Genomic DNA, 17275 nt, shown 5'->3' with positions numbered 1-17275 from the left:
ACTATGCCCCCCAGATGATTCAGTATGTGAAAATGATGTAGCTGGGGCATCATAGAGAATGGTGTGAAACCATTGGTAATATTTACCTTCAGACGAGCAGAACATTTTGTGGTCTGGCAAGAAGGTGAGATGTGCCTTGTTTTAGATGTGTTGATGATGTAATGTATTTGAACTCTTGAGGCTAGAAACCAACTGTGAGTGTGAATGCTACTGATGAGGTTTCAAATGTTAACCTCAAAGGGTGACTTGCACTGCAGTTTGTGTAATTCAAGCAGGTATGTGAAAAGTAGTATTTTTAGTGACTTTTCCTAGAGCCTGTGAAGTGCTTTTTCAGGTAACCCTCATCTCTGCACCTGGGAAATAAATTTTTTTGGCTGATGTAATGCTCAATGCTTGTTTTTTTTTTTATTCTTCTTTTGAATAAAAATATGTTAATATTTAATGTAGAATAATTTTCATTTAAGTCAAGTTGAAATTTTCTATCTATATTTTAGATAGTCGCATTACTTGTCTAGGAGAAAATACATCTTAAACTTTTGTGTCAAAATTGTAATTTTTTCAGCACTTATAATTTATTTAGTTTAGAGGTTTGTGTATATTAGTGATTTGTAAACGAGAATATCTATTAAATAATGAACTCATTTTTGGCTGTGGAGTGACTTTTTGACCCATTAAGAAAACGACATCATGTTCCATGATGCAACACAGTTTCAACATTATTTTTGATTACACAATGCACTCAATGTACAGCAATGTTTTGCTTTATGGCCAGAGGGCTGTGTGTTCAATCCTTTACCACATTAGCACATGGCAAATGAACACATGGCTATATAATTCTTCAAATTATCCAACTTTATTGAGTTTTCTTTGGTTTGTCAATAGGGAGTCCTGTAACTAGGGAGATCTGGTTAAAAAATAAGTATTCTAACTAATTTGACTCAAGTCATGTGATTGCATCCTTTTGTACATATGTCTAACCTTTCTGCAGTAAAGCTCTGAATCAATATTTAATGATGGACCTCTTGCCCCACAATATAACAAGATACAGAATGCATCATAAAGAAAATAAATAAATGCTTTTAAAGGTCATTTCCATATACAAATATAATTTCTTATAAAGCTTATCATACAAGCACATCCTTTCACCTACATCATAACATTTACAAAACACACAGTGTAATGGAAGCCTTCCAAAAATATATATATTACACAAATGCTAAAGGTGTGCTTTACATACTGTGTGTCTTTTTTGGAATTGATGTGTTATATATTAAGATAATAGCCACTTTTACATATACGTATACATTTTTTCTATTGTTCATAGGTTTAACATACATTAAGAATAACAAGGAAAATCCAACTGGAACACACCCCATTTATGAACATGCAGCTTAATATGTCATTGCCTTAGCTCTATGCTAATTTCAAAGTAGAAGTAAAAACAGTACAAAATGTTTGCACAAAACATTGTTCTCAAAATATCACATTCAGTAAAAAAAAAAAAAAAAAAAAAATCACTAAAAAATACAATACGGCACTGCTAATTCATTCCCTTATGACATCATATGTATCACTCAACTTTGTGAAATGTAAATATTATAATGTTAATTTATCTTTAATGAATATACCTGCTTGTTTATGGAATACCTTTATTATCAAACAACTTTTTTTTTAATGTGGTAAGGCACTTTATAAAGGCACTGTTTAAAGAGAGTATGGCTAAATACAATTTACATAAAAACTTCTTAACATGTTATTATTTGAAATGTTGCTCATAAGTTTAAGATTTTTGCATTTTTAGTTTGCATATTTTCAAATGAGAATGACACAGATAGTAAAAACATTTTTTTTTTTTAATATCTCAAACAATAATGCAAATTCATATCCTATCCCTGCATTTATTTTCAAGGAATAACTAAAGTCTATAAGAATTTTCTTGATAATTACTAAAAAACCTGAAACCTGGTTAAAATAGTGGGTTTTTAACAGCTATAGTTGCAGTATGTAACATGTTGTGGATGAATGAAACACATGAAACACATTTGCGGCAGAATGCCAACATATACACCGATCAGCCACAACATTACAACCATCTGCCTAATATTGTGTAGATCCCACTTGTGCCACCATAACAGCTCTGACCCATCGAGGCATGGACTCCACAAGACCTCTGAAGTTGTACTGTGGAATCTGGCACCAAGACATCAGCCGCAGATCCTTTAAGTCCTGTACGTTGTGAGGTGGGGCTTCCATGGATCGGACTTGTTGGTCCAGCACATCCCATATATGCTCAATCAGATTGAGATCTGGGGAATTTGATCTGGGGAATTTGGAGGTCAACACCTTGAACTTTTGCTATGTTCCTCAAACCATTCCTGAACAATTTTTGCAGTGTGGCAGGGCACATTATCCTGCTGAAAGAGGCCACTATCAGGGAATACCATTGCCATGAAGGGGTGTATGTGGTCTGCAACAATCTTTAGGTAGGTGGTATGTGTCAAAGTAACATCCACATGAAGGCCAGGACCCAAGGTTTCCCACCAGAACATTGCCCAGAGCATCATACTGACTCCGCCAGCCTGCCTTCTTCCCGTGGTGCATCCTGCTGCCATCTCTTCCCCAGGTAAATGACACACGCACTTGGCCATCCACATGACATAAAAGAAAATGTGATTAATCTGGCCAGGCCACCTCCTTCCATTGCTCCATGGTCCAGTTCTGACGCTCACGTGCCCATTGTAGGCACTTTCAGTGGTGGGCAGGGGTCAGCATGGGCACTCAGACCAGTCTGTGGCTACCCAGTCCCATACGCAGCAAGCTGTGATGCACTGTTTGTTCTAACACCTTTATATCGTGGCATTACGTTTTTCAGCAATTTGTTCTACAGTAACTCATTTATGGGTTTGGACCAGACAGGCTAGCCTTCGCTCCCCATATGCATAATTGAGCCTTGGGCCCATGACCCTGTCACCAGTTAACCGTTTGTCCTTCCTTGGACCACTTTTGGTAGGTACTAACCACTGCATTCTGGGAACACCCCACAAGACCTGCCGTTTTGGAGATTCTCTGACCCATTCGTCTATCCATCACAATTTGGCCCTTGTCAAAGTCACTCATATTCTTACGCTTGTCCAGTTTCCTGCTTCCAACACATGAAATTCAATAACTGACTGTTCCCACCCCTTGACAGGTGCCATTGTAACAAGATAATCAATGTTATTCACTTCTCCTGTCAGTGGTTTTAATGTTATGGCTAATCAGTTTAGATCAGCTTTTATTATTATTTTCATTGCAACTTTTTTTAACAGGTCAGATGGAAACATATGCATACTACATTGAAAATATATTTACAAATGCAAGATATCCGTATTTTCATAAAATGTTATGTAACAGTATGATATACAGACTTACAATCTGCAAATTTTTTGATTGAGAAAATAAAAATGTTCTTGTTTTATAAAAGTTGAAGACATTCAAAACATGGTCACTCAGATATCAAACACCACCTTTAGCATAATGTGGAAAACTGAATATGTATTGTAGTTATATTATCATTTGATATTTTGACAAAAGTAACTAAACTATATCCTCTTCTTTCTTTCCAAAAAAACACTTTTCACAACACCTGGGCTTTGGAGTAAAGTATACCTCTTTATAGCAGCCATTGAATATGGACATTGAGAGTCAATCAATGCCAATGTAGCAAAAATATAGCTATTATAATGTCAGATAATTCAAACTGTACAGAATCAGATTCATAATGAATGACAGCTAATGTTCGTCCCCTTGATGCTTAATTGCTGATTAAGCTTGAGGTTATCATTTGAGAGAACATCCTGATGAAGAAGCTGCTTGTTTGAGACAGCCTGTTAAAATGAAGCCTCCTGCTAAGAGTAATGAGTTTCTTCTGGAAAAGCATTTAGGACTTAACAATCCTAAAAACTAAAAATAGTTCTTCAAGAGTTATAAAATTTATATATTCAGTCAGCTACTGGGATGTAGTCTTTCTTCCAGTGCAAAAATTGGGTTAAGGGGTGGGAAGCTGGTGGAAAAGACCGAAACTTTTTACCGGCAGGCACAGGAGTCCACTGTCATATTGGGGTAAACCTTGAGGACCACGTTCTTGTCTTCATCAAAGAAGAGGATACTGAGGGAAGACATCTTCTCCGGTACACAGCAGGGCTCTGGGATGCCAGGGATGACACCGACCGCCCGCACAATGCTCTGAATGGTGGCGTGGTTTGAAGGTTTCAAAGACTGTAAGAGGTGAAAAGATGAAGTGGTGGTTAGCAAAGTCTTCCAGAACAGTCTGGGACCACCTAAACCATTACTAGATACAGGTGGAGAATTCTCCAGTTAGGACAGTACATCTACTGCATCCACATGAATGCGTAAATGAGTGGTGGTGGTGTAGTGTAGTGGTCTAAGCACATAACTGGTAATCTGGTAATCAGAAGGACACTGATTCAAGCCCCACAGCCACCACCATTGTGTCCTTGAGCAAGGCACTTAACTCCAGGTTGCTCCAGGGGGATTGTCCCTGTAATAAGGGCTCTGTAAGTCGCTTTGGATAAAAGCGTCTGCCAAATGCATAAATGTAAATGTAAATATGAAATGCACTGGAGGTCTCTGAGGTATTAAAAGATGAAACATTAAAAGACAAACTATTCACAAAAATGTATAAAAATAAAGACAAACATGTTACTGCAAAGACAAGACAAATTCTAAAGTCAGTTTAACTGGAGGGACTGGAAGGAGTACACCATAACAACTCCTAAAAAGAAAATTAAGCAAGTGGATCTTGGTTTTCTATTATTAACTTTACCACAGAGACCTTAAACTGTCATTTCATAGATTTTCTGAATCAGAGTATATTTTTTAGACTGTCTTTATAACTTTGCATTACAGCACACAAATACCACAGAGGAAAATCCTTTGGTAGCAATAGCTCAACATATGTCACTTTATTTTAATATTTTATGTAACAAAATATTTCAGTGGCATCTCTTTCAGGTCTTTTGGAGGAGTGACTAGCAGGTTTAATGATGAGTAATGTCAATGTTCATGGATTGTTAATGGAACCTGAAGGAACTGCTGTGCAGTCCACATTGCAGAATGGAGTGCTTTACAGATTTACAGACCAAATTTTCTCTTGACTGACACTGGGTGGTGCTTACATTTCACAATTACTCTATACACCTGTCCTCTGTTCTTTTACTCATTGCACTGGTTTGCATCTTGGGTCGATTGCATCAAAACAAATTAGGCAAATGTTGTGAGAGTGCACAAAATCATCTAAAATAATTTCATTTGAGACCTTTTTATAGAAAATAAAACCAGTCAAGCTTCCATATTTCCACAAAAAAAAAAAAAAAAAAAAAATGTGGGGATGTAAAGACTTTCTGGAATTAGAGAAAAGCTTCTGTTTGATTCTAAAACTTTAAGTCACCAACCATAAGTAAATAACATACCTTTGGAATGGGGAACTGACAAGACCCTGAGCAGTAGTATGCATCAAACGCCTTGGGGGAGATAATCCACTCACTCCAGCCAATATCTGCAAAATCAACCTTTAAATATCTGCGAGCACAGTTCCTGGGCTCGTTCCATTGCTTCTTACGTGATTTCTTTATGGTCTGCTCATCAAATTGTAGCAGTGGATTTTTATGCCGTGGGTTTTTGCGAGTCTTCTTACGAGGGCGCTTGACTGGCTTGCTCTCCATTGGATCATAAGGGCTGGTTTCATCCCAAGTCTCAATCTCATAAGGGTACTCAGGGCCTGGAAGCTCATTGTTCTGTAGTGGTAGTAGGATGTTGGCTGACCGCCTGGTCCGATGTTGCGTGGAGGTACTGCGATTATGCTTTTCAAGCAAATGAAGATTTGGCACCAGTATACTCTTGTTTCTCTGCAGAGTGGATACAACACTCTCAGGTTCTGAGATAGCCAAGTCATTGGCGTAGACCAGAATATAAGGAGACCTATCTGACAAGAGCTTCTTCCAAGGTTGGCGTCCTTCAGTGTCAATGCCTATTAGAAGCTGGTCGTAATGCTTGGCTTGATTGACCACACGAGTAATGTCTTTCCACTGCCACGATATGAAGTCCTGGTACATTGTGGAAACGTTAATGGAGAAATGGCCAATTGTTCTGGTGATGTTCTCCACAAAGCTGAAGCTCCAGATATTCAGGTGTATGTGCCCTTGTCTTCTGAGGTTATGGTGAGCACAGCTCTTAAATCTCATGCATCTGTTGCTGCTGTTCTGCAGGTCACCAATGTAATAGTGTAGGGTCGCTGAGAGAACATCTTCTGACTTGGTGAGGGAAGTGAGGTTGAAAATTTGTAGCTGCTTATTGTTGACCTTGCCTAAAAGGAGAAACAAATATTCAAGAAAAACATAATAAATTAGCAAATTATTGGTTCTTTTCTAAATTTCATATCATATTTTCAACTGAACACGACAGATCTCAAGCTTTGACAAAAAAATGTCTCATTGACATACTCAGTATCCTCAATCTGGACCTTGCTGTGTTTTATAACACTGTAATAAAACACAGTAAGGTCCAGATTGAACACAAGGGGGCGGTATAAGTGTATGTCTATGGAAGAATGACTAGCATCTGAATTTCTGAAAGCGGGCAAGAAGCGCATTTCTCAACGTAAGCGAAATCATTTGAGATTATTTTTTTCCAGACAGGCATTCAAGTTTATTAAACGAGTAGTTTACACACATAATCTAAAGAACTCATTTGGACACGAACAGGTATCGAGTATCGAAGAACGCTCGGCAGCTTGAAAACAAACCGGCAACACCTTCGTAAAACATACAATTGGCAAAAAAACGTTGACACAATAACGCATAAAAGGTCGCAGTGTTTATCTCGAGCAGTTGTCTGAAGAAAATTGACTACCGCGTGCGAATTCTTCAACAGGTGCACCAACTACCGCCAAAGCTAACGTAACAGAGTTAAGGGCCGTTCACACCAAATGCGTTTTTGTTCGTCTGCGCTATTTTCCATTGTTTATGTAAACATGCGCTGCACGGACGTCTTTGACCGTCGCGCTGCCTCCAGCTGTTTTCTCAGCGTCTCGCAAGATAGTTTTTTTTTATACGTCGTGTCAGGTAAAAAAGAATAGCTTTGATTGTCAAAAGAGCGTCTCGAGACACCTGCGTTCTGAATGAGTTGCTCTGCGTCTAACTTTTCTAGCGCAAGAACGCGTTCTGTCCCTTTGAGCAAAACAGTCTATATTAACGGCATACACCTACCCAAATGTCCTTTAAAGCTGCGCACAGTGTTTCCATCTTTGAGAGGGAATCCCGCGTTGTTGTATTTGGTGTAGAGCATCTGCATGTGCTCTGACAGTGTGTCCTGCTCGGTTTTCTTCACATGCTGCTTATCTTGCGCGACCACTTTTTGTCCAAATTCCACATCTTTTGAGAATACCATGAAGGGTGATTTGAGCACAGCACTGTATCCACAGCACAGATAACCCCATCCCAATAGGAGGATAACTAGTCTTTGACAGCGATCCATGCTGGAGGTTCAGGACTGGTAAAGGTGATCTATGTGTAGTAGTATATTATTAGTGCTAAAAGCGTTTCCAAACTCTTGTCTCTCGAGAGGGATAGCATCACATGGACGCAGTTACCCTCCAAAAAACAAGCAGAAAGAACTCAAACAAGGTGCCAGTTTGGTGGTCCCAAAATGCACGTTTCCAAAGATCGACGTTCATGCAGCAAATATCACTCCTTGTGGGAAATAAATGTTCCGCGGCTATGAGGGTCAGGCTTGATTCTATGTTTTGTGTCTCGGCGATGCTGTTCGCAGCCAATCGCTCCTCTTCCCTGCTTTCATTGAAGGTAAAGCTTGCTGCGCTAGTAATATATAGGGCTTATGGGAGCAGTAGGATACTCTTCACGCGACAAGCGCAACGGAGAGGAGGAGTGAAAGAGGAAAGCGTGCGTGCATGTGTTTGAGAAAGAGAGAGGAAGAGTGCGCGAGAGCTGGCGTACAAGTACTTTTCGTGATATATATATTGCTATTTTACTGCAATACACTATGCCTTAATATCGAATAATAGAACAGGGATGAAAATAAACTCGTGTAAAAATACAACATGACATTAAAAATCCAGTCTTCGTAATATAAAACGCAGGTTAAGGGCGTCATAACAAACACAACAAAGTTTTACGTCATCAACGTACACTACACACACTGTCACTCTCAACTGCCTCTGTGAGCAACTGTATGAAACATTTGGGTCTGTTTTGTATTGCTCAGTAGTGAGAACTGTATAAGGTCTCTCAGCAAAGCCGTGTGTCTGGGATGGAGCACTGAATGACATGGCTTATGTATGTGGAGCTTTAAAGGCTCTCTGTCCCATTTATTTGTGTTCAATGGTGATGAGCAGACACATCCTGCACAGCAGAGTCTGATCCGGATGCTGAACCTCGCCCCCTCAGTATACCAGACCCGTGTGTACTGCTCAATATCCTCTGTCACAGTCTCTCTTTCAGGATCATTGAGGAGGAAGTGATTGACCCCTCTCTCCCCACCCCCCTAGACATCTGATGCCACTGGAGATATTTTAAAGATATAGTATGTTTGTTTTAATTTTTCTATCAGATCTGTCCATGGTTTGTTAGTTGCTTCAGTGAGTGGCCTTCTATCAATAGCTTATATTTATCATGTGTCATTTCCCTCACACTTAACTCTCTTAGCCCACTTTAGGATAGGAACCAATGTTTGTCTCACTGCTTTACGCAAGCCCATCTGCTATTTTGGTTTGTAGGTGTTTGAATGAGCTGTGGCGTTGTTAGGGACTGAAGTGGGCAGTTTCTTCACTGTCATTCCACCACACGAACGAGGACTGTGGCCTGTTAGGTTAAACAGTTATGAATGTGGGTGAAACACCTGGTGATTAAACAGAAACTTTCTGTAGGTATGTACACTGTAAATCCATTTGTTCTGTCAGATTGATTTGCTTTTGAATCGCAGGCATTAAAGAGACTTGAGTTCATTGGCCAGAACAAAGTCTGTTACTGTACTATACTGCCCTACAAAGCCAAAATGCAGTACTTACACATTTTGTCAAAAGTGAGTCATAACCGAAATCAGGTCTTCTATCTGCCCTATGGCAGACAGATTTGGCTCAACTATGCTCACATTCAGAGAAAACAGAGTAAGGCAATTTTATAATCGACAATGCAAAAAAATGTAATGCAAATTTTCTCTGTCTCAGTGTTAGTGTAGTTACTGCTTTTGGATTTTTTGGGGTCAATATAAACTTTCATTTGTTTTAAACAATGACATTTCCAATCTAGTCTCATAACAAGATGTAATAATTAATACGAGATTGGAAATGTCATTGTACATTTCCAATCTCAATATAAACTTTTATTTGTTTTAAACAATGACATTTCCAATCTAGTCTCATAACAAGATGTAATAATTAATACGAGATTTTAAGAAATTGCATTATACATTTTGGCCCGTACAAAAAAAGCTTGTCTTTTACTCCCTTCGAGAAAAACGAATGACTAATGAACAATGTTATAACTAGTATAACCCCTAACCCAAACCTAAACATAACCATTAAGTGTAACCCCTTACCCAAGTCCTAAACCTAACCATGATTTTATTAGTAAAAAAAATTGTTGCATACCACAGAAGGAAACATTGCTATTTAGAACGAGGTAAGTGTATTACAGATTATTGACATGCATTGTTAATTTGTATTGCATAAATACATGGAACGAGTAACTACATTTGTTAACATACTTTTCCATTCTTAAAATAAAGTGTTGGATTGGAGGCTAGGTAAAATTTAAGGTTTATATTGTATGTATTTGAAATTCTGTTTGTTGACTGATTAGTCTCTATGAGAATAGTGGCAATACAATATCCTTCGATTTCACCATCTCATATGAATTATTATGAGTTGTCAAGAGACTGATGGATTTCTTTCAGTCTACATATGGAATATATACTGTAGATTAAATTTACTAAAGACACTATCATACAGAACATATTTGTTAATGCAAAATCAATACAACAAATCTAAGCTGTACGTTTTCAAATTAGTCACTGATTGCTGATTCTGTTATTGTGCTCATTCTAACATGGATTAAGGAAAAGAAGGCCTTACTTTTTGTTTGCTTTTCATAATGTGATGTCCCTATCTGTTAATCAACCTTGGGCAAACTTTGCCCAAAATGTAATAAAACCAACTAGTACCGTTCAAACTATGGAACCAACAACAAGTACCATGAGACCCCAATATAGCAGTTTCTTGCAGACTCCTATTTGTAAACTCCCAAAACTTCTCTAAGACAAAAGGCATTACTGACTGTTGGATATCTAAATTCCGGCAATCTCTGCAGAAGCTTTAGATCTAAAATCACATGGAATGAGTGATTTAGGTCATAATTAAGCTACAAAAGGTGGACATGAAAGAACCCCCATGCCTTTAACGACCTTTACTTTTGATCTGTACAGACAAACAGTGAAGTTGTTTTAGATAAGAGTACAATAGTTGCTGCATCATCAGACATCCTCAGAGCCGAAAAAATGGCTTAGCCAATAGCCTACAAAATATGGACAATTAGAGATCAACAAAAGTTAAAATAAACTTAAAAAAACAAGTTAAACAATGATTAATAAGAAATTCATAATACAACACATAAAATAAATCAAGATATTCTCATTCAAATGTTACTAAATACTTTTAAACTTATAGAATGACTAAATAATTGTACCAATACAGCAACTTTCTTTTTAAATCTGTCTTGTGTACGCTAAACACTGGAAAGCATGTAGCTCTGCCAATCTACACTTCCAGATTTTGTGCACAATATGAAGTTAAACGGATAGACCACAAAAACTGATTAAATTAGAGGCTACGTGTTCTTTTTTAAATAAATATTTAAGGCTGAATTCATTAGTAAAACAGTAATTAGGCTGATTTATTCAATTGACTGTGAGACAATATATTTATAAAATAATAGTTTAGTTTTTGTAAAATCATATCTATTGCAGCGGAAGAAAGTTTTCTAACATTTTTCTTAAGTGTAGTAAGTTTAAATGCATATCAAACTTGTGTCAGATGTTTTTCTAACTTCATTTACAATTGCACGGATATAATGTTCTCTTTTCCTATAGAAACAGACTATCAACCATGACATTTATACTTAGGAGACAAACATTGTTCCAAAATACTGATAACACTGTCTTTTACCAGTATTTCAACAGTTTTTACAGATATTGTGATACTTTGATATTTAATTAAATGTAGTACAGCAATACTGTTCATTTAGTTCAAAAAGCCAGTTTTTGGGTGCATTTGATTGCACATACTAAAGTTACTATAGGAAAAGCATCTCTTGTAATCTGAAGTGTGATTTGGTGTTCAAACATCAGTCTGGGTGTGACTTTAAAATATGGACTCTATATGGTGTCTCCACCTAGAATAAATAGGATCTTAAGTCAGCTGTGATCCATTATTAAAGGGTAACAGTGTCAAAAGATTTAGGTGGGCTGAAGTTAACTTGCCTTTTCCATTCATATTATACATTTACAACTTGTCTGAGCATTTAAGTCATAATCTTTTAACAGTACAGCAAGGACAAAGACGTGTTGAACATCCCCAGAAATGTGAAATAAAGCCAGCAGAAAGCATTAGCAGTTGATTTATACAGATTGGTTATCAAACTAAACCACCAACTGCTACTTTGGAGGGATAGCCAGCATATTTCCATCAAAGGGGAACAAAACCTCCAAAAATTTGGGTTTATAATTTTGAAATGTTTCCAACTCTTTTTTTATTTTTAAGAGAAAAAGCAAACAAGCAAACGAATCAAACCCAATGTTTAATGTAACTGGACATGATTTTGCCAGCTTATCTGAAGGAATGCATCCACATGGGCAATGAGGTCATGCCTGGTGGGGGCCTGAGGTTGGATTCTGGGTGCATGGGTGGTTTCAGTGTCTGGGTTCCTTAGCCTCCCCTTGTTTTTTAATAGCCAGGCTGGTCGGGGTGTGCTCGACCACAGGCAATACTCGCCTCTGCCATCTCACCCTCAACGAGGCAGTATGGGTGAGTTTGTGTTCAAAGAGGCCGGTCTGCAGCGTTGCCTCTTTTCCAAAATAGCATGCACTCATAGCCCCTGGGCACACAGGTTCTAGCACTGAATTTGTGGTTCATTCTAACCCGCTCTGTTGGATATTTCAAGATACTGGGACACAATTGCTGCCCAGGTGCAACAATACAAGAATCTCTCCTCTTCACATAGGGGAAATTTGATAATATTGCACATTATAGTATGTTTAAAATGACATTACAATGGGAATTGCTAAAAGCTTGAACATTGCTTTTATGTTTTTATCTCTGTAGTATGATTACACACCTCCAGCACTTAGCAACTATAGCAGTACCATCAATGTATTTAATAGGAGTACAGGGACATTATAATGTTCTAGTTTATTTACAGTCTTTAGGCCCTAATTGGTTGTAGTTGATTTTTTATCTTTTTCTTTTATCAAATACTCTAACAGAACTTTAAGGTATTTATTTACGCATGGATGTTAAATGAGATCTAAAACGACAAACTGTAGAGGTCGCCACTCTCTGTTTACCTGTGCCTCACCAGTCCTGTTCATATTAAACATGCTCACCTCTGGATCAACATTCAAGATTTTTCTGTTGTGATTGTTCTTGAAGAGCAAACCACTTCAATTATCTTTGATCACCTCATTAAGCTGGCATTGTATTTTAGCCACTTGTGTTTCCCAGTTGAAGAAGCTGAAGAAAAAGTTAAAATGTAACTATGGGGTTGAATAAGTTCATGTGTTCATAGAGAAATGTAAATGTTTCTCAAATAATAGTTCGGACTAATACAAGAATGCTTTATCATAAACACTGCAGTTCAGATGAATGGAATGTTTAAATAATTTACAAGTGCATAAGCTACAAGGTAAAAAAAATTGCACAGACAAAATGCCAAAGTGTTAAAACTTGAGGGATTTCAATCAATTCATTGTTTTGGATTCCAAAATAAATAGTCAATTATTAAATGAAACTCATTTTGTTTCTTGTTCTACTTATTGCTATTGACACAAGTGGAAGACAGGAAAATGATTCTGCTCTTGACATTCAAAAAAGCGTTTAAAAAAATTGCATTTAGAGAGCATTTAGAGAGTCTTTAAATTCAATTCCATATGCTTCATATGTTCAATATAATTCAGAAGAATGTGTACATTTTTACACATTTTATGTCAACAGAGCCTTTCAGCTGCACCATTTACAAATTTTTGGAACATGTCTTGAATGGATTATAACAATTGTTGTATACAGTAAAGAGAGATAAATTACAATGTAAAAGCAATTAAAAGATGCCAATTTAATGAAATAATGTTAGCTTAATGGCTGCAGGGCATCTTCAATAATAATAAAAAAAAAACACAACCAGAAAAAAACAACATTAGTTTTAACGGGGACATAGGAAAACAAAACTAACAGTAGGGCAAAGTTTCACTGGTGATGGCAACTATTAAATCTTTACTTAGCACAAATCTAAAGAGTGATATCGCAGCATATCAGGACATCAGTGTCACCTGAACAATGAAAATGCAAATAGGATTTTATTTTTAAATAGCGAGATAGTGTTGTAGATCTAAAAATTTTAACAGTTTGTATATTTTAACAGTTTGTTTGCTTGGGCAGATCTGAACAAAATGCAACCATTTTCCATGTTTGTTACATTGAAAGTACCCATTTGAGTATTTTAGCATTTGATGTGATTGGTCGACAGAAGTTTCACTTAGGCATAACTTTCCCACAATTAAATATACACTTACAGTTGATATATATTTGAATTAAAAATGTACTTGAAAAATTTGCAAGAGCTCACGTGTGAACAAATTTTTAAGACACTCCATGCTAAAGAAAAAAAAAAACACTTTCTCACAGCTACAGCCAAGACAAATCTCCTCAAAAATTCCTCTGTCTGCACTGATCAGTGTTAAGATTGATACCCAGCAGGCCACTCAAAATGGCAGTGAGAATATATCTAAATGTAGTAGTGTGCGGTCCAAGAACAAAGTTGGACTTTGTGGAGAGGATCTCTTTAAATGGAAGAAGCACGTAGACGCAAGTGCTATGGAATATTAAGCACATTATTCTCCATAATGATAACACTCTGGACATGAGCCAGCACTCGATACATACTGCTATGTGATTTAACAGTCTGCAAAATGATAATTTTCAATAAAATTATCAATAAAACTACTGACTAGATCAGGGAAAAATGTCATTGGGGCTAAAATTTTAACATATGTTCAAGGTTCATTAATTCACACTCTTGAGTCTTCAAAATTACAGGAAGACAGTAATGACAGTGTTTGCCACTGATATGCCCGCAATGCCCTGGATCCTCTCTTCTTTGCACACCAAATGTAAAAAAATCAAACAGAGAGGACAGTCCATTTTTCCATTGCGCAGTAGGCCTCATCCTATTACTGAAACATCTTGAAATAACTCCAAATTATCATAATTTATTACACATGGCTCTTTGTGTAAGAAAGAAATGGAAAGACACCTCAAACTTCCCTGTCCACCATTTCCTGTGAAGGTGACCAGAAACCATGGTGCTGGTCACCAAAGCAAATAATAGTGCTAGAAATGAAAAGACCGGGTAATAAGACATAAACAAAAAGTAATGGTCTGTATTAAACATCCTTGGAGGGTCTCTGCCTGCCATTTTGTATCACAGGATCCTTCTGTTGCCATTGGAGTGACTGCATTTACAGTAAACATGGCAAACCTTCACAAAGAGCCAGATTCTTTGGGGTAATACAGTGAGACATAAAATCACAAGTATTGTCCATGTTCTGTTTTGGACATTAAATGGACAGCTCTTCACATAAATAAATAAATAAATAGCCTGTAAGTATTCTCTTCTCTTGTTTCCATATGATTTCTAACATATACATAATGTAACATTTTGTTAGGGACTTAGAACCAAGGATGCATATTCACTTCCTCCTATTTAAAATAAAGTTTGACAACATTTTCTATGTCTATTTATACTGAAATGCCATATAGCAATTAGCATTTTTGGGTTGACCACTTTTACGCAATGGTAAACCGCTTAATTTTGGTCGAAGAAACAGGACAGATGTGAGATATTTTAACAGAGAACATGAAAAGATGGGAAGAAAAATGCTCCAGAGCCAGGGCTCTCTGAACATTTGGGCTTTTGACTGAAAACACACAAGGCAAAACATGTGTAATTCGGACATGTTCATTGGCACATTTGGCCCCGCATTGTCCTTAAAAAGATGTCACCCAGCAACAAAATGCTTATTATTAATTATACTCTTAGAAAGTTAAAAACAAAAGGAAGACAACTTGAAAGACTATACAGGAAAACAAATCTCACTGTGCACAAGGACATGTACTTAAATCACATTCTTTTTTACAAAAATTCGATTTCCAAAGCTAAAACCACCTATTATTCTGGTTTAATCAGTTCAAGTGAAGGAAATTCAAAGGTCCTTTTCTCACTCATCTCTAACTTCATAAAACCTCGGATCCACTTCCCCTCATTTGTATTCGATTGATTTTTGTAATTCCTTATTATCATTTTTTTCTTTGAAAATTGAACATATTCATCAGCACCTTATGTCTACTTCTGGTCCGAACTCATTCGGTCACAGTTTCCTTTGCTCCGACTTGTTTTTTCTCAGCATTTACCCTACCTTCAGTAAATGAAATTAATGAACTTATTCAAAAATCCAAACTTTCAACCTGTAGATTGGATCCTCTTCCAACTGTGCTTGTGAAAGCCACTGTTTCTTTACTGTCCCCCTAATCACTAACATCATTCATTCTTCACTTACTACTGGAATTGTTCCTTCTTCTCTTAAAACAGCTTCTGTAACTCCGATTCTTAAGAAACCTGGTTTAGATCCCAACGACTATAATAATTTCCGACCTATTTCAAATCTTCCATTCATCTCCAAAATTTTGGAAAAAATAGTGGCTGCTCAACTCCATACTCATCTTTCTTACAATAATCTATATGAACAATTCCAGTCTGGTTTCCGTCCGCATCATAGTACGGAAACAGCACTACTTGAAACCACTAACAACCTTCTTATAGCGGCTGACTCTGGTTTACTTTCCATTCTTCTTCTGCTTGATCTGAGTGCGGCCTTCGATACTATTTCACACACCATACTTTTTGACAGACTCTCCTCTATTGGAATTACTAACATACCTCTTAACTGGTTTCATTCATATCTCTCTGGCCGCACTCAGTTTATTCAGTTAAAATCATTTACCTCTCATTCTGTTCCTGTCACAACAGGTGTGCCCCAGGGCTCTGTTCTAGGGCCCTTATTGTTTATTATTTATCTTCTTCCCTTGGTTATATTTTCCGTAAACATCATATTAATTTCCACTGCTACGCAGATGATACCCAGCTCTATCTTTCAACTAAACCTAATTCCACACTTCCACCATCTTCCCTTACAAACTGCCTTCTTGACATAAAATCCTGGTTCACATCAAGTTTCCTTAAATTAAATAGTAATAAAACAGAATTGCTTCTTATAGGTACAAAATCAACATTAAACAAAATCCATAATTTCTCTATTCTTATTGATAGCTCCTCCATTTCCCCTCCCCTCAGGTTAAGAGTTTGGGTGTCATCTTTGATAGCACCCTCTCCTTCACATCTCATGTTAACAACGCTATCCGGTCTACTTATTATCATCTTCGTAATATCAACCGCTTATGCCCTTTTCTCACGCCGCACTCCACTGCCATTCTTGTTCACAGCTTAGTCACCTCCCGTTTAGATTATTGTAATTCCCTTTTGTTTGGTCTTCCACATAAAACTCTTCATAAACTTCAACTGGTTCAAAACTCGGCAGCTCAGTATCATTACTCGCACCCCTTCTATTTTTCACATCACGCCGATCTTACAACAGCTGCATTGGCTCCCTATTACTTATCGTATCAACTACAAAATACTTCTTTTTACTTTTAAAGCCATTCATAATCTAGCCCCTTCATATCTTTCTGATCTCCTCCATATACCTACACACACGCAGCACTCTAAGATCTTCTTCTTTTATTCATTTTACTGTTCCCCGTGTCCGTCTTGTTACTATGGGGAGTAGAGCTTTCAGTTTCTCTGCTCCTCAGCTCTAGAATTCGCTTCCACCAGACCTCCGTAAAATTGACTCTCTTCCACTTTTCAAATCCAAACTC

General features: G+C 37.2%; 2 protein-coding genes across 2 annotated transcripts in view; both read right to left on the bottom strand.

The window, feature by feature from the left end:
- Nucleotides 1–674: 674 nt before the first annotated feature.
- Nucleotides 675–7920, bottom strand: bmp3 (bone morphogenetic protein 3). Its single transcript, XM_052122245.1, has 3 exons — nt 7266–7920; nt 5472–6364; nt 675–4257 (listed from the first exon to the last, which is right to left on the bottom strand). The coding sequence occupies exons 1-3, from the start codon at nt 7531–7533 to the stop codon at nt 4066–4068; spliced, it is 1353 nt and encodes a 450-aa protein (XP_051978205.1). The 5' UTR covers nt 7534–7920; the 3' UTR covers nt 675–4065.
- Nucleotides 7921–10574: 2654 nt separating this feature from the next.
- The window catches only part of cfap299 (cilia and flagella associated protein 299), a 161768-nt gene continuing 155067 nt past the window's right edge, over nt 10575–17275 (bottom strand). The window contains 2 exon segments of the mRNA XM_052123982.1: nt 10575–10586; nt 12634–12799. Of these exon segments, the coding sequence (XP_051979942.1) occupies nt 10575–10586; nt 12634–12799 (178 nt within the window).

This window comes from Xyrauchen texanus, chromosome 4 (assembly GCF_025860055.1).
Source record: "Xyrauchen texanus isolate HMW12.3.18 chromosome 4, RBS_HiC_50CHRs, whole genome shotgun sequence".
NCBI classification, from domain to species: Eukaryota; Metazoa; Chordata; class Actinopteri; order Cypriniformes; family Catostomidae; genus Xyrauchen; species Xyrauchen texanus.
The sequence above is the reverse complement of the archived record's forward strand: the minus strand, read 5'-3'. Positions and strand labels throughout refer to the sequence as shown.

Coding starts and splice junctions, on each gene's coding strand:
- bmp3 (XM_052122245.1), bottom strand. CDS start 7,533: ATGGATCGCTGTCAAAGACTAGTTATCCTCCTATTGGGATGGGGTTAT. Junction 6,365..7,265: donor CAGCTTTAAAGGACATTTGG/GTAGGTGTATGC, acceptor TTCTCCTTTTAG/GCAAGGTCAACAATAAGCAG. Junction 4,258..5,471: donor GTCAGTTCCCCATTCCAAAG/GTATGTTATTTA, acceptor CACCTCTTACAG/TCTTTGAAACCTTCAAACCA.